General features: G+C 43.2%; 1 protein-coding gene across 3 annotated transcripts; it reads left to right on the top strand.

Moving 5' to 3' along the window:
- The first annotated feature begins 678 nt into the window (after positions 1-678).
- Positions 679-22,543, top strand: ALAS2 (aminolevulinate, delta-, synthase 2). Of its 3 annotated transcripts, none has more exons than XM_008585829.1 (11): positions 679-801; positions 5,779-5,974; positions 6,638-6,760; positions 7,815-7,925; positions 10,693-10,915; positions 11,461-11,645; positions 14,261-14,440; positions 16,003-16,167; positions 16,723-16,991; positions 18,572-18,734; positions 22,253-22,543. In XM_008585829.1, the coding sequence occupies exons 2-11, from the start codon at positions 5,794-5,796 to the stop codon at positions 22,414-22,416; spliced, it is 1,764 nt and encodes a 587-aa protein (XP_008584051.1). In that variant the 5' UTR covers positions 679-801; positions 5,779-5,793; the 3' UTR covers positions 22,417-22,543. The 3 variants fall into 3 exon arrangements, with proteins under 3 accessions (XP_008584051.1, XP_008584052.1, XP_008584053.1); XM_008585830.1 differs by lacking the exon at positions 7,815-7,925 and adding an exon at positions 3,831-3,938; XM_008585831.1 differs by lacking the exon at positions 7,815-7,925.
- The last annotated feature ends 167 nt before the right edge of the window (positions 22,544-22,710 follow it).

Below are 22,710 nucleotides of genomic sequence, written 5' to 3'. Positions count from 1 at the left end.
GACAGAACTCCAAATTTTTAACTGTATATTCTCAGAGGGAGAGAAGAATGTGGGTTCTGGAACCAGACTGCCTAGGTTCATAGTTGAGCTTTGTATTTTCTAGCTGGGTAATTATCAGTAATTTGCCTCACTTCTCTGAGCTTCAGTTTCTTCATCTGTAACATGTGGATAATAGTACCTATCTCTTAAGGTCCTTATAAGGCTAAATTAATCCATGTAAAGCACTTAACAAAGGATCTGGTGCATAGTAAGCGCTCAATCAAATTAGCTGTTCTTTCTTTGGACCAGGCACTGTGCTAAGTGTTTTCTATACATGATGCTATTGAATTGTTACAACAACCAGGGATGTAGTCTGTGGAAGCTATTAGAGCTCATAAGCACAACGCTATAATCCTATAATCGTATGTCTGACTTCAGAGCCCTTCACACTTGTTCTACAGTTGCTTCTGGGTTTTATTACCCTCTTACAGTTGAAGAAACTGAAGGTTAGAGAGGTGGTTTTGCTCAAGGTGCCCTATCTCTATTTGGATGGTCTGATTCCCAAGGCCCGTATGAGCTCATTTTACTGAGGAGAGAAAGAAAACAGAGAGGAAAGAGCCAGAGCTGGGAGAGGGGGGAGGTGAGAGGGGACTACTTTACGTTTTATCTTTAGCAATGGCTTGAGATACCCCTGGGGCCAATGCAGGGCCAGGCCAGCAGAAGGCCGGATGGGTGGAGCTAAACCAGGGGGAAGGGATAAATGCCAGGTCCTAACCCACAGCACCCACCCGTTGTTCGTTCGTCCTCAGTGCAGGGCAACAGGTAAGAGCTGTTAAGCCTGGTGCCCTCTCTGTAGTCTTCATGCCCACCTCAGGCCTATGCATGCTGACTCTCTGGCCTGAGTAGATCTGACTCTCCCTTTGTCTGTTCCTTAGAATCTGCCTCTTTGTCATTTTTTTTTTCTCCCCCATGTCTTTCACTGTGTTCAGCTTTCCTTTGTCTCTGTTCCCTTTGTTAGTTTTCAAGATCACTCACTTCACTTCATTGCCCTCTGACGCTCCAATTTTCTCTAATTTCTCCTTCCTCTGAGTTTTCTCTGTGTATCTTTTTCTCTAAAATTCTCTCTCCCCCTTTCCTTCTCTTTCTTAAACTTGCATTTCTCAGTCTCTGTCTTTCTCTCTTTCTCTCCTCTGTTTCTCTATCAAGAAAGATGTCTTAATATTTCTTTCTGCAGTTCTCCATTTCTCCCTTCCTCTCAATCCCTCTCTTTGCTCTGCTGACAGCTGAGCTCAATGGGTCAGAGCCTAGGGGGCCAGAGCTAGGGAGGAAAATCTGAGGGGATGTGGGGATGACGGGAATGAAGAATTGAGTAAGGAGAGATTTGGGGCAGGGGAGAGATAAATAATTAACAGAAATAAGGGGAGAAGGTGGAAGAGGAATGTTGTGTCGCTATGTAGAAAGCCAACAAATTTGTACTGTCACCCTAACCCATGGTGAAGACTTAGGCAAGTCATTCACCCTTTGAAAAAAGGGGTTGGCCTATGATTTCCACTATGCTTTCTAGCTTTGATTTTGTGGTCTTTTAAATTTTTCTGTTTCTAAGGATTTCTGATTCTCTGATTTCAGGTATCTAAAATTCTGTATGATTCTTCAGTGGTGGGGAGAGGGTGCTAGGAAGGGAAGTAAGGCCTGGTGCTGCCAACTCCTGAAGAGAATTGGCCACTTCCCCTCCAGACCTAACTGATTCTTGCAAAGCAGGCCACAAGAGGGAGGAGGGGTAGACAAGGAATGCTGCAATGAGTGGTTTCTGGCTCTCTGCTGGGGTAGGGTTGCAGTTGGCCCTTCTGACTTCTAAGACTGCAGATTGGTTGCTGACATGAGAGGGGATTTTAAAGGTGCAGGTAAGTCCTTTGAGAAATGATCTGTCACTTGGCCTGAAATTTCACCATCATCTCTTTGGTTGAAAGCATTGTTTTAAGAAGATCCCTGGCAGGAATTACCACAAAGTGGGTGCATAAGTTGTTAAATGGTGGAATGAATGAGTGTTTAACAGTACCTGAATTTCTACTTCAGTTTGAGATCTGCTCCTTTGGTAAAGGCATTGATCACAAGAAGTAAATGTCCTGGAAAGGAACCTATGTGAGTGTAGGAGAGGAGATAAATGTCTGGAATCAGGCCTTCAGTCAAGAAAATATGTAGTAATATTTGAATCACAGATTCATAGTAGTTAAGTTAGTGGTCTCTGGAACCAGATTGCCTAGGTTCAAATCCTGCTTCCTTATTTACTATTTCTGTGACCTGGGCAGATTAATCTTTTGGGGCTTCAGTTTCCTCATTACATTGTCATGACGATTAAAGAAGTCAATGCATATGAAGCACTTATAACAGAACCTGGCACTGGGAGTGTTTGACTATCAGAACTTGATGGGATCTATGAAATTGCCTAGTCCAATGTCTGTGGAGGCCCAGAGAGCCAAGGTACAGAGTCCAAGTTTATACAGTAAGTTGTAACAAGAATGGGACAAAAATCAGGTCTCTAGCTTTCCATCCCTGGCCTTGTATATTCATGATACGACTTCCCTTGGCTGTACCTTCACTTTGCCTACATAGAAAACAAGGAAAATAAAAATAATCACTAGCACTTTTCCAGTGTTTACTCTGGAATAGGTACTCTTCTAAACATTTTATATGGATTCTTACTGAATCTTTACAACATCCTGTCAAGTAGATAGTCCTTGTTATGAACTACATTTTACACATATAAGACATAGAGCAGGGAAGTAACTTTTCAACGGTTCCAGAGCTAGCAAGTGGTGGAGCCAGGATTCAAATCCAAGTAGTCTGGCTCCAGAGCCTTCACTCTTAATACCCTAAATTGCTTAAAATGCTTCCTTGATTCAGTTTTACTTACTCCAGCTTCATGGTGGGTAGTAGAATAAAATGGAAACAGAGCTCAAGGTAACTAAACTACAAGGTTATGGGTTATTGGCAAGACAGACTAAGGCAGGGCAAATTCCAGGAAAGGAGTATCAGAACAGGAGAAATGGGAACTAGAACTTGTAAGAACTTGAGAATTCAACAAACTTCAAGCAATAGTCTATATTTTCCCAGGACACAGCATATCATGACCAAAAACCCCTTACAGATGATGAGTGTATTGAACTTCTTCTGTTTTTATACATGGTGGGTAGGCCTTAATCCACCACCATCCCAAGGCAGGGCTGGGCTTTGCCTCCAATCTTGGGGACTTTCCTTCCCATTACATACCTTAATGCTTTTGTTATTATTTTTATCGGTGTTGATGTTGGGGGAAGGAGTTTGTAGGAGCCTGAAACCTAGCCATCTGCCTTGCCTGCCTCTCCCTAGGCCATCTACCTCTCCTCATCACCAAAAGCCAGGGCCAGCCCTAGCCAGATGCTCAGACATGATTCCAGGAAGGGGCTTCTCTTCTCTCCCACACCCTGGTCTCAGCTTGGGGAGTGGTAAGACCCAAGTGGTGATAAACTCTGGGAGTTTTATCTGTGGTCTGCAGGCTAAGCCCTAACTGCTTTAGCCTTCATGGTCAGGCAGTGAAAGGGAAACTCATATCTCCAGATATGAGGTAGGCACTGGATCCAATGCATTGCCTACCATGTGAGGTAGGCATGATTACCTTACATTTGACAGCTGATGAAAGCCTAGACCCAGAGAGGGGAAGTGACTTGTCTGAAAATGTCTGGCAGGGGAGTTGGGGAGCTGGAATTTAAATAAGAAAAGCTAACATTTATTGAAAACTTACTACCAGGCACTATCCTAAAGGCTTAACATGGGTTATTTCATTTCAACAGCCCTTCTGCCTTTCCCAGTTTCAGGGCCCACATGGCCTGGACCCATGTACCAACTTAGGCTGCTGTGACAGCCTGTGAGACTCAGGAGAGGATGCTCTTGGATGGAACAAGGGGAAGAGATTGTTTTGTGATGTAGGGAGAGAGTGCTTGTTCTATGAAATCAGGAAGGGAGGTAGATGAAGCAGGTTGCCATGTGAGGTCAGGGCCACAAGTTCCTCCTCCTCACCTGTCCCTCACAACATAAGGCCTTATACTGAAGTGCTGTTAGATTCTACTCAGTAGCTTTCCTGGCAGTTCCAGGGCCTTAGTCTTCCCATATTCCCCCATATTTCTCCCACTGTACTGTTCCTTATTTTGTCTCATCCTTTGACTCTGACTTTCCAATTTGCCTTTTCTCTTTCAATCTGTTTCTTTTCCTTGCTCTCCGGATGTCTTTATCTTGGGATCTCTCAGCCCTACCTCCCCCCAGCCTTCATTCTCCCACTTCAGCCACCTCTCTGCCTCTATCCTTTGATTTTATCATTTTTCTCTACTCCCTTCTCTCTGTCCAGTCTCTCTCATCTCCCTTAATTGGGCCATTCTCCTATTCCCCTAACTCTTGTTTGTTGCTTAACCATCCCCAATCTCTGGCAGCATTTCTCCTTTATCTTTGTGTCTGACTGACTCTGCCCCTTCTGGATTATCTCCTCTCCTGCTCTCAGTTTTATGAGTCTTCGTATATTCCTCTAGACTTCTTGACCTCTTCTCATGTCCCTTTTGTGTCCTTCTGTCTGTCTGTCTCTGCCTCTACCCCTGCATTCTCTTTCCCTACCTCCCCCCTCACCTCTTTCATTTTCCCTTTCTTTTGCCTCAGTCTCTTTCCCTATTCTTCTGTATTTCCCACCATCCTCTTGTCCTCTGTCTTTCTGGATCAGTCCTCTCCTCCATGTCTGTTCTCATCTCTACCCTGTCCCCTTTCCTCCTCATTTTGATCTCTTTCTCTCCATCAATTTCTGTTCTTCTAACTCCACCACCACCACCACACCTTTGTTCTCTGTCTACTTTTCTCCTTTTATCTTTAATAAGTTTTATTTTCTTCTGACTCTTTCCCTACTCCCCTTCTCTTTCCCCCTTTTAAGACCTTGTTTATTTATTAATTTCCTCCCAAATTCAACAAATATTTATTGATTATATACTATTTGGTTTGTCTTTTTCTGATCTTCTCCCTGTCCTCTCTTTCTCCTCTGTATTGACCTTTGCCTCATTCACTGTCCCATAGACTAAGTCTTTGTGCCTTGTCTTCCAGCCCCCTTGAACCCTGCTTTTACTTCCTCCTTTATTTGTGCTTACCCAAAAGCCAGAAGCAAATTTAAAGATGCAAAATTCTAACCTGGTGGCACATAGTCTGTAGGACCTCAGGCCTGTCCTTTCTTCCTGTTCCCTGGATCTCCTTTAGCTGGTACCAGTGGCCTCAAGCTCCTTCTCCCTCTCTGGCTGAGTCTGCTCAGGAAACACTCTTGTCCAAGCCTCAGGAGCTCTGGTCAATGGCATCTGTTTGTATTAGCAGACCGAATCTTCACTTGGCTGAGGCCAATATTCTTAGAAAGTTTCTTGGCCTTAAGTGTTGATGAAAGGGTTTGTGGGTTGTCAGCTCTCATCCTTCCACATACAAACACACTTCAATGATCCTCGCCATCACAGAGGGGATCAGTGGCAGAATCAGTCACAATCCAGGCTTTCTGACCTCCACTTGGAACTCTTTCTTTCACCCCCCTGCCTAGTGGTCAGTTTCCTATTTCTTCCTCTTTGATGCCCTATTGCTACATTTTAACATTGGGAAAGAAGTTCTTTCCCTAGAAGGACAATAACAGCATCTCTGACCAGGGCAGCAAGATTTGGGTGAGAAGCAAAAGACAAAGGATCAAACACAGGAATGACCCTTAACTTTTGTCCAGGCCTTCATGATGGAATCTCATCTCTTCTACATCTGCAGGACTTCAGGCTCAAGATGTTGACAGCAGTTGTGTTGCTACAGTGCTGCCCAGTGCTTGCCCGGGGCTCCACAGGCCTCCTGGGCAAGGTGGTTAAGGCTCACCAGTTCCTGTTTGGTATGGGACGCTGTCCCATCCTGGCCACCCAAGGAACAACCTGTTATCAAATCCACCTTAAGGCAACCAAGGCTGGAGGAGGTAGGAAGAGGCTGTTGGCAAAAAGGGGGAAATGTCTGGGTCTTAGAGACAAGGTTCCAATCTATAATGGCCATCATTGTCTAATCATTAGGATAGGTAAGAGGGGGTATGTGAAAAGTGTCAAGGCAGAATGAAATGGCCTCTAAAAATATACTCAGTATCTCTAGAAAGAGTCTAACTCCCATGCCCCTCACATACTATACTCCAGCCATGCTGAAACTCTTAAAATTTCCTGAATCAACCCTATTGTCCCAAAATTCTGTGCCTTCGCTCTTGTTAGACTACCCTCTCCATACCCTGTACCAGAGTATCTCATACTTGTACTTCTGATTCAACATTGAACTTGGGCATCATCTCCTATGCAAAGCCTGCCTAGACCTCCACCCTGCCCAATTCCAATTCTGGGTTAGATCTCTTCCCTCTTCTGAACTTCAATTGCCCCTGTCCTCCCTCCCATCCCAGCTCTGTTTATAATGTGTCTTCAGTGTGTGCCGTTTCCAGCAGCTTAGGAGTTCCCCTAGCACAGAGACCAGACTCATCTATCTCTGTGTCACTATCATATCCTGAGATAGGGCTTTGGGATACAATAGGTCTCAGTAATCATTGTTGACCTGAGCTTATGGCTAGAAATGCATCCCCAGTTACTGTCTTACCTTTGCATAGACTCTCCATCTTGGGCCAAGGGCCAATGTCCCTTTATGCTGTTGGAACTCCAGGATGGGAAGAGCAAGATTGTGCAGAAGGCAGCCCCAGAAGTCCAGGAGGATGTGAAGGCTTTCAAGACAGGTTGGAGTCAAGTTCCATTGTATGCAATCTTTATTCCTAATGCTTGAAGCTCCTTCATCACAATCCCAAGCTAGGCTAATCTAAGGGCAGCTAGTACATCCCATGATGGGAAGTCCACTCTTTTCCAGGGGAGCCATGGTAAGAATATCTTAGACTGTCCTCTGAAGCACACCGTTCCCAACACACACACACACATGCCCAGGTTCCTGTAACTTTTAGACACTGGAGCTCTGCTTCCTCTCTCCTAGGTGACTAGATTGATCCCAACAGGCTGGGCTCCCACTTTTAAGCAAGACTACTTACTCTATGAGAATCTGGATTTGCCTGAAAGAGAAAGGGTTAGGAGTAGATACATCCTTTAGAAGGGTGTGGAGCCCCAGGTCAATTCAACTGCTGCAGACCACCCAAGATAATCACATTTGAGAAATGGCTACACTGTTGATATCTTTCATAGGCTATTTAGGGATATCATTAAGGAAAATAATTCAAAATTGAAATTTAATGATGTTCAGAGAAGAAGAGTAATGTGCACTGCTCTGCATTTACCTCCCAAGTGCGGGATCCAGGGCAGCTATCCCAGTTAGCTAACCCAAGGGAAAATCTCAGTAGGGAGAAGTATGATTCACCTTACAGCGTTACGGAAGGTTTCCTGACATTATAGGATCCATTTGAGGAGATGAGTAGCTCATTTTGCAGATTTCTTCTCTTTGCAGAAGGCCTCTCTAACTTTTTTTTTTTTTTTTTTTTTTTTTTTTTTTTTTTTTTTTTTTTTTTTTTTTTTTTTTTTTTTTTGTCCTTTTTGAGACCGGCCACACCGTGCTCAGCCAGTGAGTGCTGTGAGCACACCGGTCATCACTATATAGGATCTGATCCCGCAGCGGGAGCACTGCCGCGCTCCCAGCGCCGCACCCTCCCAAGTGCACCACGGGCTTGGCCACTCCCTACTTTTTAAACTTCAATTTTCATATGTTGCATTTAGTTTAAAAAGGACAACACATTCTTTTTTTGTTTTCCCTCCTCTCCCATGGCCAACTAATCCCATACTCCCTCTCAGACCTGCCCAGCTCACTGGCCTCAGCCAGCCTGAGGAAGCCATTCTACAGTCCCCAGGATCCAGAGCAGATTTCAAGGAAGGTCGCACACATGATTCAGAACAATATGGCTGGTGAGTTTGCTCAGGTGGAAATAAAGGGCGTCAGAATAAGAAAGGAGTGTTAAAAGGGCTTCTGATACAGTAGAAAAAGGGCATGGAAGGGCTTTGGAACCAAAGGGAATCTGAATTTAAATTTTAGTGCTGGCACTTGTTGGATCTGTGTGCTTTGGCAAGTAAGTCACTTCCCTTCAGTGGGATTTTAATACCTACCTCAACAGTTCATCACAATGAGCAAATAAAATTACATTTATGGAAGTGTTTCTAACTTGTTGTGAGGCCTCATTAAATATTAGGCTTACTTCCATTATTTCTTCTCCATGCTTTCCTTAAAAACTCTCACCCTTCACAGAGAGCCTTTTTCTCTCTTCTTGTATGTGTTTATACCCATTTTTCATAATGAAATTTGCTTTTTTTTTCCTAATATAAAAGGAATATGATCGTTATAAAATATTTCTCAACAGATACAGGAAAATATAAAGAGGGACATTTAAATCACTGAGTTCTACTATCCATCATTAACTTTTTGTTATATTTTCTCCCAGATATTTTCCTATGGCTAAACACACACACACACACACACACACACACACACACACACACACACCTCTCCACCCCCTCACGACACGTTTCTATTAGAAATGTGATCTTATCCCACCCGGAGTTTGTTACGCTGCTTTGTTCTCTTAATATGTTGTGCGCATCATTCTACATCTGTAAACATAGAGCTGCATAATAAATATTAGTGGTAGGAGTGTGTTGTGTAGTATGGATGCAACATCATTCAGTTAATTGAGCACCTATAATTTGGGTTGTTGTTTCTAATTTTTTTGTATTCTTTCAATTTAGATTGTATGCTGTTGGTTTTACATATAAATGTATCCAAAGAAAATGTATAGTATTACCTTTTCGTTTTTTTTTTTTTTTAACCTGAGGATATCTTACTATATATATTGCTCTACAACGTTCTGTCTTTTTTTTTTTTCTTCATTCAACAATATGCCTTGGAGATCCTTTCATGTCAATAGATATATATATCTACCTCACTTTTCAATGCTTCCTAATATTTTGTAATATAAATATACTATGGATTATTTGGCTATTCCTCTATTTGCTTGTTTCCAATTTTTTCTATTACAAATAGTGGTGCAACAAACATCCTTGAATGTACCTTTTGCACATAGGCAAATGTTTCCTAGGACAGACACTCAGAAGTGGAAATTCTTGGGGTGTAAAGGTGTGCACATTTTCAGTACTAATCAGTATTGCCAATTAGCCCTCCAAAGTGGCTGTACCAGTTATCAGAGAAAGTATCCATATTCTCACATCCTCACCAGCACTTGCTATTATCAAACTTTTAAATCTTCATCAACCTGATAGGTGAAATTTTTTTTCCAATTTTATTTTCCCTGATTAAGCATCTTATTCTACATTTATTGAATTGTCTGTTCATATTCTTTGCCCATTTTTCTACTGGGATGAAATTTTTCATAGTAATTTTTCAGACTTTTAAAAAATAAATTCTGTTTATCAATCATTTGTCTGTTAAGTATGCTGCAAATATTTCTCTAGGTGTGTGCATTTTTAAAACTCTTGATACATATCTCCAAATATCCCTACAGCAAGGATGTTACCTATTTACACCCCCAATAGCCATATAAGTTGCTGTATGCAAGTCATGATTTCTGTCTCATGTATAGAGTTCTAGAGTTTAATAAGCCCTTTGGGGGCCGGCCCGTGGCTCACTCGGGAGAGTGCGGTGCTGATAACACCAAGGCCCCGGGTTCGGATCCTATATAGGGATGGCCAGTTTGCTCACTAGCTGAGCGTGGTGTTGACAACACCAAGCCAAGGGTTGAGATCCCCTTACCGGTCATCTTTTAAAAAAAATAAAAATAAAAAATAAGCCCTTTGGTGTACATTATTTTAGTTTATCCTGATAAAAGGGTTGCCCCATTTTGTAGGGGTAGTGGTTAATGAAGTGGGCTCTGAATCACTTAATTGCTGGACACTTACTTGCTGCATGACCTTGGTCAAATTACCTAACCTCAGTTTCCACATCTGTAAAATAAAGATACTAATAGAACTTTCCACTTTGGGTTGTTGTAAGGAATAAATGAAATAATATTTATAATGTTTCTGGGAGAGGGCCTTACATATATTAGGCATTCATTAAATGCTGGCTATAATAATATAATTAAACATTAGCTATTATTATTACTGCTACTACTACAATTACAATAGTAGTACTAATACTGCTAGTACTAAGTGCCAAATGTTAGTTTGGATATATTACCTGCTGTTTGTCATCACAGGCTCATAACTCTGCAAGGAAAGTATTATTAGCCCCATTCTACGGGTGAGAAAATTAAAACTAAGAGAAAGGATTCATGACTTGTTCAAGGCCATACAACTAGCAAGTGGCAAAGAGACGACTAGAAACTAAATCTGTGGATACTCCTTCCATGAGACTGGAAGTAGTGATCCCCGTAAGGAGGCTGCCATACTAACCCTGGGAAGAGAGATGAGACCACACCAAGGACAGGAAGCCTAAGTGAATGTGTGAATGAATTACTGAGTGAATGAGTGAGTGACTGAGCAAAGAGATGGTTGAATGAAGTAATGGAGAGTTAATATGGTCCATTAAGTCAATGACTCAGCAAATAAATGAATACATAGAAAGACAATTGTAGAACTCAAAATCAACAGCATGAATAAAATATGAACTCGCCAGGAAGGGATTTAAAATGAATTCCTTTCATTTCCATCTCTGTTCCTGCAGGAAACCATGCCTTTGGTTATGACCAGTTTTTCAGGGACAAGATCATGGAGAAGAAACAGGACCACACCTACCGTGTGTTCAAGACTGTGAACCGCTGGGCTGATGCATATCCCTTTGCCCAACACTTCTCTGAGTCATCTGTGACCTCAAAGGATGTGTCTGTGTGGTGCAGTAATGATTACCTGGGCATGAGCCGGCACCCTCGGGTCTTGCAGGCCACACAGTGAGTAGTATGGTCTGGGCCATGAGCTATGGGGACACATCCAGAGAAGATCCAAAACCACACATGGAAAGAAAAAGCAGAGCTGGCAGTGGAAACCTGGATCCCTTTTGTTCAAGTTCCTTCAGCATATCTATTCCTTGGATATGAACTAAGTCAGTCAATACACCATATTTTCTAAACTCTTGGGTGTCCAGTGCTATAGAGGAGATGGATGGGAGACAAAGCAAGGCCAACTCTCCATGAGCTCTTAATCTAACTGTGAAACAAGTATTGCCAGAGATGGTATGTGGCTTCCTCTAGGTCTTCCAAACTGCTCACGCTCAACCTAGTTTCTCCCTCTATCCCTGAGTATTCATCCCTAGAAGGAGGGCCTGTGTATCCTTATCCTCCCCATCCTTCTCTCTGCTTGGTCACATAGGACACATCTCATATAGGATCACTAAGTCATCACTGACCCCATCAAGGAAAGGAAAGCTACCCAGTTCCTCAGTGCCTAACAAAGGTGTTTTCTTCTCCTTGTCTCCCCTCTGTTTTCTTTTGCCCAGGGAGACCCTGCAGCGTCATGGTGCTGGAGCTGGAGGCACCCGCAACATCTCAGGTACCAGTAAGTTTCATGTGGAGCTTGAGCAGGAGCTGGCTGAGCTACACCAGAAGGACTCAGCCCTGCTCTTCTCCTCCTGCTTTGTAGCCAATGACTCCACTCTCTTCACCATGGCCAAGATCCTGCCAGGTAAGCCTGAGACCTGAGCTTTGTTCAGGGCTGGTGTCCTGCAAAGAAGCAATCTGTCTCATTGCCTCCATCTCTTCTTCCTTGTATTCTGAGTTCACTTGCTCTCATTGCTCTTCCTTCTTACCCACCTTGCATATCCTTAACACTGGATGATTATCCTCTTGTGCACCTAGACTGAGGACCACTACTGAGAAACATCACCCAACCTCACAGAAGGGAAACACCATAAATTCATCACCTCCCAACTCAACTGGGCTTCAACACTCATAAATAGTCCTTTTATGTCTCCACAGAAGCTTTTTCAAAACTTCTTCCCTCTTCTAAAACCTTTGACTACCTCTTCCTTCACTCAGCAAATAACCTCATATCTTACTTCATAAGAAAACAGAAGCCACCAGACACAAACTCCTCATTTATTGCCACCAAATCTATATACCTATCTGATTGTTCATCTACTCTTCTCCATCCTTTTCTTTTTTACTGGAAAACATATTCTCACCTTCTGCCAAAAGCCAGTCTCTTCACATGTACACTGGATACCATCTACCCACTCTCCCACTCTCTATCCAATAATGTGCTCAACTCATGTGTTTTGTCATCCTTCCATCACAGCCCCAACACAGGATGAATACAATGTCCACCTTACCTATGTCAATCCTAGGTTCATACAATTGTTCAGATGTAAGCCACTAAAAATTCATGGTCCCCAACCTCTACTGGGTCCTCTATGCTCTCTGGCATTCCTGTTTTCCTGGTCATTCTTCAAGTCTCCAGGACAGTTTTGCCAAACCCCCATTATCCTCAGCCTTCCCACATCTCCCTCTAACCCCCGTCTTCAACAGAAAACCACATCTCCTACTGCACTGAAAATAAAAAACACCAGACAATAATGTCCTTAAGTTCTAGCCACAAAGTACCTACAAGCTCATGAGTATCCCCACTTGTCCTCTCCTCGCTCTCTTCCCATCACAGTGGAAAAGGTGTCCTTTTTCTTATTGACTAATCCATCCACTAGTACTCTGTGTCTCATTCTCCTTAGGAACCTTGATCCATCAGCTCTCTCACTCTCTCCTGTATCTTCAGCCTCTCCCTCTCTTTAAACATGCTCAAGTCTCTTGCATCTAAAAAAAAAAAAAAAGGCAAAAAAGCATTGCCTCAGCCCTTCATCATTCTCCAGCTATTGCCCTCTCTATAACAGGCAAAGTGCTTGAGAGAAGTCTCCATACTTGCTATCTACTTCCTTATCTCCTGATTATTTTCCAGTACACTGTAAACATCACCACTACTTCTTGGAAATTTTTTTCAACATCACCCATAACCCCCAACTAAACCCAACATCTTTGGGATTTTTTTCAGTAAATTTCAACCTCAACCAGTAGAATTCAACTTCTTTCCATCTCTGCTGCCTCCATCCTAGCTTAGATCAACATCATTGTCTTGATTTCACCTTTGCCCTCCTACAATCTATTCTTCACAGCAGTCAGAATGATGCTTTAAAAATGCAAACCTATCTTTGTCACTCTCATGGTCAAAAAACCCTTTAATGGTACCTATTGCCTTTAGGACCAAATCCTGAGTCCTTATCACAGCTTCTAAAGCTCTCAGTAATCCGGCTTCTACATATCTCTTCAGCCTCTTCTTTTGACTCCCCTCCTCTCACTCTTCCATTCAGAAATATATTCATTCGTAACGTATTCACTCACTTATAAATCAGTCACTTGTGTATTCATTTAATCACTCAAGAAATGTTCACTCAGTGTCTACTCTGTACTCAGCCTTATACTGGGTAACAGGCACAGAAAGATAAAAAGATGTTGTTTGTGCTCTCAAGAAACTCCCAGTCTACTTGTCCTCATTTTCTCAAATAGAAGTTACCCCTTACTCTTTTGACAGGCCACATCATAAGATCCTTGATGTAAATGCAATTTTAAGGGTTCGGGAATCAACTTCCTCCAATCCCCACCCCTCCTGTTCTCCCAGCATTTCCCAGTAAAAAAGCCTGCATTTCTCAGGTTTTGGAGAAAGGCCTTCCTCTCTCTGGACCTTAGCTTTCTCACCTACACAGTAAAAGAGCTGAATCCCATTGTCACTAACAGCCCCTCCAGCTCTGACATGCCATGAACTTATGATTCCAACAGTGAAAGCGTAATAAGTATTCATCCCTGCAACTATAAGCAGATGGATGCTACCCAGAAGAGGTGGGATTTCATCTAGACCGGGAAGAATCTGTTATCAGTCTAAGTCAACAAGCATTCCCTGGGATAAACCCCTTTCCAAGTCTTGATCTTACATGTCAGGGAGAAGGAACCTAAACCCTGTCCTACAGAAACTCTAAAGCTTCGTGGGAGATTAAATTTTCTTCCACCGCAAGACAGTTAGAGGCCCAACTGTGATTAGAAATTACTGTAGGGAAGGGTATAGGGGTCAGAATTTCAGGTCAGAGGAGTTTTTCAAAGGAGGAAGAGGTGTCACAAAGGCTTCCAGAGGGGAAGGAAGCAGAGAAGGGTCTTCAAAGGGATGAGAGGATTGGCTCTCTTTCCCTGCCAGGTCAGATCTGAAGATTGAAGTGGGAGTACTGGGACAGGAGCTTAAGAATTATGCATCTGGTTCTTCAGGGTGTGAGATTTACTCAGATGCGGGCAACCATGCTTCCATGATCCAAGGTATCCGCAACAGTGGAGCAACCAAGTTTGTCTTCAGGCACAATGACCCTGGCCACCTGAAAAAACTTCTAGAGAAGTCCAACCCTGAGACACCCAAAATTGTGGCCTTTGAGACTGTTCACTCCATGGATGGTATGTATATACTTGTGAGTGTATGTTTAGTAGAATTGGTCTCACAAAAACCAAGATGATAATAATGGAACAGCCAACATTTATAGAGTGCTTGTTATGTGCCAAGCAAAATTATTGGTATTTTACATGTATTAATCCACTTAATATCACAGTTGTATAAGGTAGGTGTTATTACTTTTTTATATATACAAAAATATTAGTAAAGTGAGACATAAACAAATGGAGTAACTTGCCTGAGGTCACACAGCTACTAAATGCCAAAGGATGGAGGCAACTATTATACTCACTTTACAGGTAAAGAAACTAAAGTTCAGAGATAGCACCCAATTTGTCTTGGATGACGCAGAAAATTGGAGCCAAAGTGAGTATTTGCACCCTAGGACATATAACCCCATTTCCCTCACATGACAAACCCTCCGTTAGAAACATTTGCAAATAATCATACCAGTGTCTGGTTTCCACAATGAAAACTTTCACACACCATTGCCTAGGATTTTTTTCAAGATCCAGTATGAAGCATTGGAATCAAAACAGGTTTTCAAGTCAGACAGACTTAGGTTCAAATTCTACCTCTGACAAGGTTATACTGGCTGTATAACCTTGGGTAACTCTTTACCTCTCTGGGCCTCAATTTCCCTGAGGTAAAATATCTGGTTGTAAGAATTAGAGATGATGAAAGCTATTCCATCTGTTATGCTTTAGTAGCAATAAATGACCTTTAATCTCCTACCTCCTTTCTTCTCCCAACTGAAACAATGCCCACAGCTTTCTATTAAGCAGAAATCGTGTGTTTTGGGCATCTCCTAGATTTATTTAAGGGAAGAGGTGCTCACTTCATTTCAACTTGTCACTTTTCCAACTGAAACAAGAGAGGGTCCATAGTATTCCCTGATTTAGCTAACATAAGTGCCATCAGCATCATGTAATGATTATGCACACAGATAGCATATTATCCATGTTCAAATCTAAGCACGACAAGTTACTAGCTTGGGCAAGTTTCTTAATTGCTCTGTGTCTCCATTGCCCTATTTGAAAAATATAATTATAGAATAGCTGTGAGAATTAAATATATGTAAGGAACTTACTGTCATGACCACACCCACATTCCTCCAACTAGCAATAAAGTAAAATTATCCCATTTGTACATTTCTACCACTGAGATTGTTCAAATTCACTATTTCTCTAGTGGAGACCATGTTGGGACCATTCTACTTCCTTACATTTGCAAATGAATGGTTTCTTATCTTTTTGGTGGAAACTCTGCCTATACCGTGAAGAAGATAGACATCATCAGAGTAAAGTAAAAATAGAAAGAGAGCCAAGCCTTGATACCAGGCTGGGGAAAACACACACACACAGACATAGCTGGGGTGGGGGTGGGGTGCAGGCAGTCGATGTATATAAAGAGGTTTGGAATAGTCCTAAATGAGGATGCACAGCCTCCTCCCTCTCTACAAACACCCTCTTCCAACCCAAAGTGGGTAGGGATGGAACATTTCACACTAGATATGGAGGTGGGTAAGGGTTATGATCTCTTATCTCTATCCCTTGGCTTTACTCAGGTGCCATCTGTCCCCTCGAGGAGTTGTGTGATGTGGCCCACCAGTATGGGGCCCTGACCTTCGTGGATGAGGTCCATGCTGTAGGACTGTATGGGTCCCGGGGTGCTGGAATTGGGGAGCGTGATGGAATTATGCACAAGATTGACATCATCTCTGGAACTCTTGGTGAGTGAATGCCTTGGGTCTCCCTTATAGACAAACCAGAGAGGAGGCCTTTGCAAGACCTTTCCTTACTTCTTCGCAGAGCTCCAGGAGTTGTTTGGGAAGATTTCACAGTCCCAAACTACTGTCCTGGATTCCCTCCCTCCACCCCCATCCCACTGCACAGTTGCTGAGAAAATCTGGGAGGGTTTTTTGAAAAGACCCCTGAGCTGAGCCAAATAGCCAAATTCAACTTGAGTAGGTAGAGAGCTGTTTCTAAACCCCTTCCCCACCCCACATCCAAGTTTCATCTCAGTTCCACCCCTGGCCCAAGCTGAAGGTCCCCACCCAGCTCCTGCCTATCTAGTCCTTGCATATGGCAACACTTAAAAGTCTTATCTCAGAGCCACAGAATGATCAGCTCTGTCTGCCTTGTCATGGACAGGAGAGATGAGCAAAGGCCTGGGAAGACAGTCTGGAGCCCCAGCTTGTGGTACACCTCCTTGTTACCTTGGGCATGATCCTGTTCCTCTGGGGACTAAAATGGGGTCTATGCACATTTTTCTCCTCTATCTCCAGGCAAGGCCTTTGGCTGTGTGGGCGGCTACATCGCCAGCACACGTGACTTGGTGGACATGGTGCGCTCCTATGCTGCAGGCTTCATCTTTACCACTTCACTGCCCCCCATGGTGCTCTCTGGGGCTCTGGAATCTGTGCGGCTGCTCAAGGGAGAGGAGGGCCAAGCCCTGAGGCGGGCCCACCAGCGCAATGTCAAACACATGCGTCAGCTCCTAATGGACAGGGGCCTTCCCATCATCCCCTGCCCCAGCCACATCATCCCCATCAGGGTGAGAACCCCACCCTGCCCTCTGCCCTCCCCACCTATCTCTTATGTGGGCCTTTCCATTCTCAGCAAACCCATACCTGCTGCTGTCATCAACTCTTAGCTTTCCTGTTAGCTATCCTCTTTTTTTTTTTTTTCCTTTTTTTTGTCTTTTTTCGTGACCGGCAACGGATCGCAACCCTCAGTGTCGCGCCCTTACCGGACAGGGACCGGCAACGGGATCGCAACCCTCGGTGTTGCTCCCGTGCCTCGCTCAGCCAGTGAGCGGGAACTGGTCTGTATGTGGGATCCGAACCCTCAGCGGGAGCGCCGCCGCTCTCTCAAGCGTCACACTGTAGCAGTGTGCCACCGGGCCGGCCCTTAGCTATCCTCTTTATTGCCAGCTTTGCTCCCCTCTATGAAAAATTATCAGCCATTCTGGATTAAGCAATTTTTTTGCATCAGCTATTACCTCATGCTTATTAGACTGTCCTGACCCTCACAATACTGAGTACTCATGGCCTATAATTCAGTGTTTTTCAAACCGTGGATCAAGACTACTAGTAAGGTCACAAAATCAGTTTAGTGGGTTATGACTAGCATTAAAAACAATAGAAGAAATAGAATAGAAAATGTTGGAATACACTAAATAGTAAGGGAAAAAATTTTGTGAGAAATTTGTTTCAGCTTTGTATATGTGTATATTTATGTGTATGTGTATATGTGTGTATTTATGGTCAGAAAAATAAAATCAAAAGCCACGGGACTAGCTGCTATTTTGGATTCCCAACTATGTTTGAGTGTTTACTTCCTTTAAAAATAAACTGCTACTTCCTTTCTTTTTTTTACTTTTCTTTATTGTGGTAAAAAATATATATATAACATAAAATTTGCCTTTTTAACCATTTTTAAGCATACAATTCTGTAGAATTAATTATATTCCCAATGCCTGTGACCATCACCTCTATTTCCAAAACTTTTTTGTCCTCCTGAACAAAAACTCTGTACCCATTAAGCAATAACTTCCCATTATTCCTTCCCCCAAGTTTCTGGTAACCTTTAATTTACTTCTGTCTCTGAAATTTTAAAACAAACTGTTACTTCTTTCTTAAATGACATCCATTTGTGTGAGTCTGTAAGTCGGGGCATGGCAAAGACACTTTCATGACAATTTTATGGATGAGAAAGAGTCACTGTTCCTTAGGCTAACCCAGTATTACCTTGAAAAAGTGTATTTTTAAATACCTGTTTTATGAACTAATCCAGTGGCAGCACCTGAAAGGTGGCTTAGGGGGCTTATCTTCTCACCCAGAACCACCTCAAATTAACATACCAGATAAGTAAAAACAGCGTGTTTGCTCTGCAAACAGCTTGGAGACAAGGCCTCTGGCACCACCTCCACTCACCCTATCAAACCTGATTGCTGGCTCTTAGCAACTCCTTGATAGAAATTCCGGAGCTGCCACTGACTAAACCCCTTATGAAAAAAATCTGTCCTGAAATTCAGGGATGTTCCTTGATCCGGTTCCCTCCACCTGCTTAATGGAGCTAGTGATGGTGGGGGCCAGTGTAGCAGGTACTGACAGGCCTTTCTCCTGAGCCCAGGTGGGTGATGCAGCGCTCAACAGCAAGATCTGTGATCTCCTGCTCTCCAAGCATGGCATCTATGTGCAGGCCATCAACTACCCAACTGTCCCCCGGGGTGAGGAACTACTGCGCCTGGCACCCTCCCCCCACCACAGCCCTCAGATGATGGAAGATTTTGTGGGTAAGTCCTCAACATGGGTGCGTACAGCACTCCCTTTCCCCTTAGCCCCAAGATCTGAAGGAGGTGAGATGACAGAAGCCATTCAGTTTAAAAAATATTTCCAGAACATCTATTATGTGCCAGCCCCTGTACTAGGGTCACAAATGAATGAGAAACAGCCCCTAAACTTGCAGGGTTCCAGTTTGGTTGGGGAGACCATGGACACAAACAATGACATCAAGATGCAATCAAAGCTCAACAAAGACAGTACATGGGAAAGTTGTGGGAGCAGAAAGGAGGGGCCTGGACCAGCCTGGGGGTTTCAAAATAGGCTTCCTAGTGGATGTGGCACCTCATCTAAGATTTGCAAGGTAAGTGGTATTGGACCAAGAGAAGAAAGAGGGTGTGAAAGACGTATGCCTAGCAGAGGAAACAGCAGGAAGAAAGGCAAGAAGAAGGGTGAAAATGAGCCTGGGATATATGACCAGTAAGCAAGTGTTACTGGAATGTAGAGTAATGGAATGGGAGAATGGAGGGTTAATCTATGAGTTTACAAAGACAATGCAAGGGCCGGCTGTGGCTCACTTGGGAGAGTGTGGTGCTGATAACACCAAGGCCACGGGTTCAGATCCCTATATAGGGATGGCCGGTTAGCTCACTTGGGAGAGTGTGGTGCTGACAACACCAAGTCAATGGTTAAGATCCCCTTACCAGTCATTGTTTTTTTTTTAAAAAAAAAAAAAGACAATGCAAGACAGGAACTGGATTAAGACCCTTGTAGAGCTGATTCATTTGGGTTTGAAAGTTGCTAGTTTAGTCAATTCATCTAAAGTTCACTGGATTCCTGGGTGCAGTTTTCAGCACAGGGCCTGGTGTACAGTAGGTGCCCATTCCAGGCCTGTTGGGTGAAAGACATGTAGGCAGTCGACGGTCCAGCAGAGGAGACAGACATAGATGGTACTGGTCCACTGTAATGAACTCTAGTGTTCTAGGAGCTGTAGAAAGGAAGCTCATTTATGGCTAGAGAGGGTGGGAAGGGTAAAATTGAAGAAGCTTTGTGGGTGAGGATGTCCTTGTGCTACACATTGAAGTACATGTGGATGTGGTAAGAGAACATTCCAGAATAAGGGAATTCCATGAGCAATGACCTAAAGATAGGAAAGCAGAGGGCATGTACTGACAACAGTCATTCTGTTTGCCTGGAGCATAGGCAGTATGAAAGTTCTAGGAAGACAAGATAGGTGGGTGCCATTCATTCATTGACTCAAAAACATTAAATAATGCTGGCTAACATTTATTAAGTACTTACCATGTGCCAAGCACTGTCCTAAACACTTTACATGTATTAACTCATCTCATTTTGACAACAACCTCATGAGGTAAAGATGCTCTTATTTCCATTTTGTACATGTGGAAATTGAAGCATAAACATATATAGTCATTGGTAGAAGATCACACAGCTACTAGGTTGGAACTGGGGGAGTCTGTCTCTACCTCTGTGGGCATAACCACTGCCTTTCTGAGCTGATGACTCAGACTCCTGGACCTTTCATCAGTCCTCCCTAATGCTTTGGGCTTCAGTTATAGAATTCTCAGTACTCTCAGTTCTCTGAGAACTGAGAAAAAGTTCACTTGGGCTGGGCTTTTGCAGGAGAGATATATGAGAGGCAATCACCAGTCCCTCAATCTCACAGCCAACCCATCCTGAAATCCTGCAAATATTCTCTATAATCTCTCTTAAATCTGCTCTCTTCTCCACTGCCACTTCTTTAATCTATTAATCTTTCCATTAGATATCTGCCCACCTAACTTCTTCACCTACTTCAAATTTGAAGTGTCACTTCAATGATCTCTACCCTTGCCACTTTAACACTTCAATCCTCCTCCAAACTAGCCCCTTCCCCCAGCACTTCCTATTCTCCTCGTCCTGCTTTATTTTTTCCCAAAGCACTTAGAACTCAAATGCTATTTAATTTCCTTATTTTTAAAAATGGTCTTAACCTATGTAAACATAATTTCTTCCTAATTTCCCTGCTTCTCTTTTGGTCTCCTCCAATCCCTTCTCCATACTGACCACCAGTGAGATTTTTCTAAAAACCTGACCATATTGCTCCCTTACTTACACCTCTTCATGTTTCCCTGTTGTCTAGACTCTATAGCAGTGTCCTCCAAGATGAGGTATGCAAGATCCTCCACAGGGTGAGAAAATAGAATATTAGAATTTCATGTTTATTTCTTAATCTTAAAAAAGAAATTAAGCATTACTGACTAACAATGATACATGTATATAGTATATAAACATATAGAAATTAGAGGTACATGCTAAAACATTTGTACTGATAGGGATGTATAGTCCAAAATTTGGAGACCACTGGCCTATGGAACAGTCAAAGCTCCTTGGCGTGGTGTTCAGTGCCTTCCACACAGTGATATTTATGCCCTCACCTCTTCCCCACATGCATTTTATTTCTCCAGCTACTCTAATGATTTATAGTTCCCTCCGCTTTCTCTGCTCTCTTCCCTCTGGGACTTTGCTGCCATTCTCATCTGATTGGAATGCCCTCCCTCATCTCTTCCTCTGGTATACTTCCCTTGTCTTCTAGACTTAACTTAGGCATCCTTTCATTCATTCTTTTAACAAACATTTATTGACTATTTACTGTGAGCTAGACACTGCTCTAGGTGCTGGGTATCCAGTAGTAAACAAACCAGACACGAAATTCCTACCCTTCTGGAGCTTACATTCTAGTGGAAGAGGACAGTCAAAAACCATTTTTAAAAATAAGAAGAGTGAGAAAGAGAAAAATAAAGGATGGCTCTGAAATTTTTGACTGAGCAATTGGAATTGCCATCACCTGAGATGCAGAAGGCTGAAAGTAGAGCAGGCTTGGTGGAGGATAGAGACATGAGTAGCTCAGTTGTGTTCATGTTGAGTTAGACATGATTATTAGACATCTAGGTGGAGATGCAGAAAGGCCATTGGAAAGGCCAAAGTCTGGAAATCAGGAGAGAGTTCTGGGCTGAATATGAAAATTCCAGAATCATCAGCATATAGATGGCGCTTAAAGCCATGAAACTAGATGAGATCACCAAGCACACAGCCCTGGTACACACCTGAGGCATTTCCTACAGCTGGGTCAGGTCCCCTCTTCTGGGTCCCCAGCCCAGACTCTCCGGTCATAGCACTGATGACAGTGTGGTTACAGTCAGCATCACCTTCCTCACCAGGCTAGGAGTTTCTAAACAGAAACTTCCTGGTCCACAGCACACCCTATGCTTAGGGAGTGGTCCAGGCCAGGACAGTTTGGCTTCAAATTGTGTCGAAGGAGTGCTTCCCAGTCTTTAATACATTCCACCACCCATTCACAAATGGTAACATTCATGGCACACACTGGAGCAAACAGAGGATGCTACTTCTGGCCCTAAAGCACCTTGAAGTGTTGAGGGGACAACAACTTGGTGCATATGTTCTGTGACACAGGGATTTAGAAGACCTAGTTTGACCAATTCTTTCCCTTCTCTCCCCCTATCAACTTCAGAGAAGCTGTTGGTAGCCTGGACAGAGGTGGGGCTGCCCCTCCAGGATGTGTCTGTGGCTGCCTGCAATTTCTGTCACCGTCCTGTGCACTTCGAGCTCATGAGTGAGTGGGAGCGTTTCTACTTTGGGAACATGGGGCCTCAATATGTCACCACCTATGCCTAAGAAGCCAGCTGCCTCAGATCCCCATCCCATCTGCACTTCACTTGGGGCTGGGCCTCCTCCTATCCTCTGCTTTGTTGTGCGCCTCTAGCTGACTTGAACCTGAAAATAAAGAGCAAACTGAAGCATTTGCAGCCCTTTATTTGAAAGAGAACAGACAACTGCATTGGGCTGCAGGCAGTTGGCAAACCCAGTACAGATGCTCCTCAATTTACAATGGGGTTAGTCCTGATAAATACATTGTAAAGTCAAAAAATCATAAGTTGAACCATCATAAGTTGGGGACCATCTGTACTG

Source organism: Galeopterus variegatus, unplaced genomic scaffold (genome assembly GCF_000696425.1).
Source record: "Galeopterus variegatus unplaced genomic scaffold, G_variegatus-3.0.2 Scaffold3728, whole genome shotgun sequence".
Classification (NCBI taxonomy): domain Eukaryota; kingdom Metazoa; phylum Chordata; class Mammalia; order Dermoptera; family Cynocephalidae; genus Galeopterus; species Galeopterus variegatus.
This window is presented reverse-complemented; position numbering and strand designations above follow the sequence as displayed.

Coding starts and splice junctions, on each gene's coding strand:
- ALAS2 (XM_008585829.1), top strand. CDS start 5,794: ATGTTGACAGCAGTTGTGTTGCTACAGTGCTGCCCAGTGCTTGCCCGG. Junction 11,646..14,260: donor CATGGCCAAGATCCTGCCAG/GTAAGCCTGAGA, acceptor CTGGTTCTTCAG/GGTGTGAGATTTACTCAGAT. Junction 14,441..16,002: donor GACTGTTCACTCCATGGATG/GTATGTATATAC, acceptor GGCTTTACTCAG/GTGCCATCTGTCCCCTCGAG.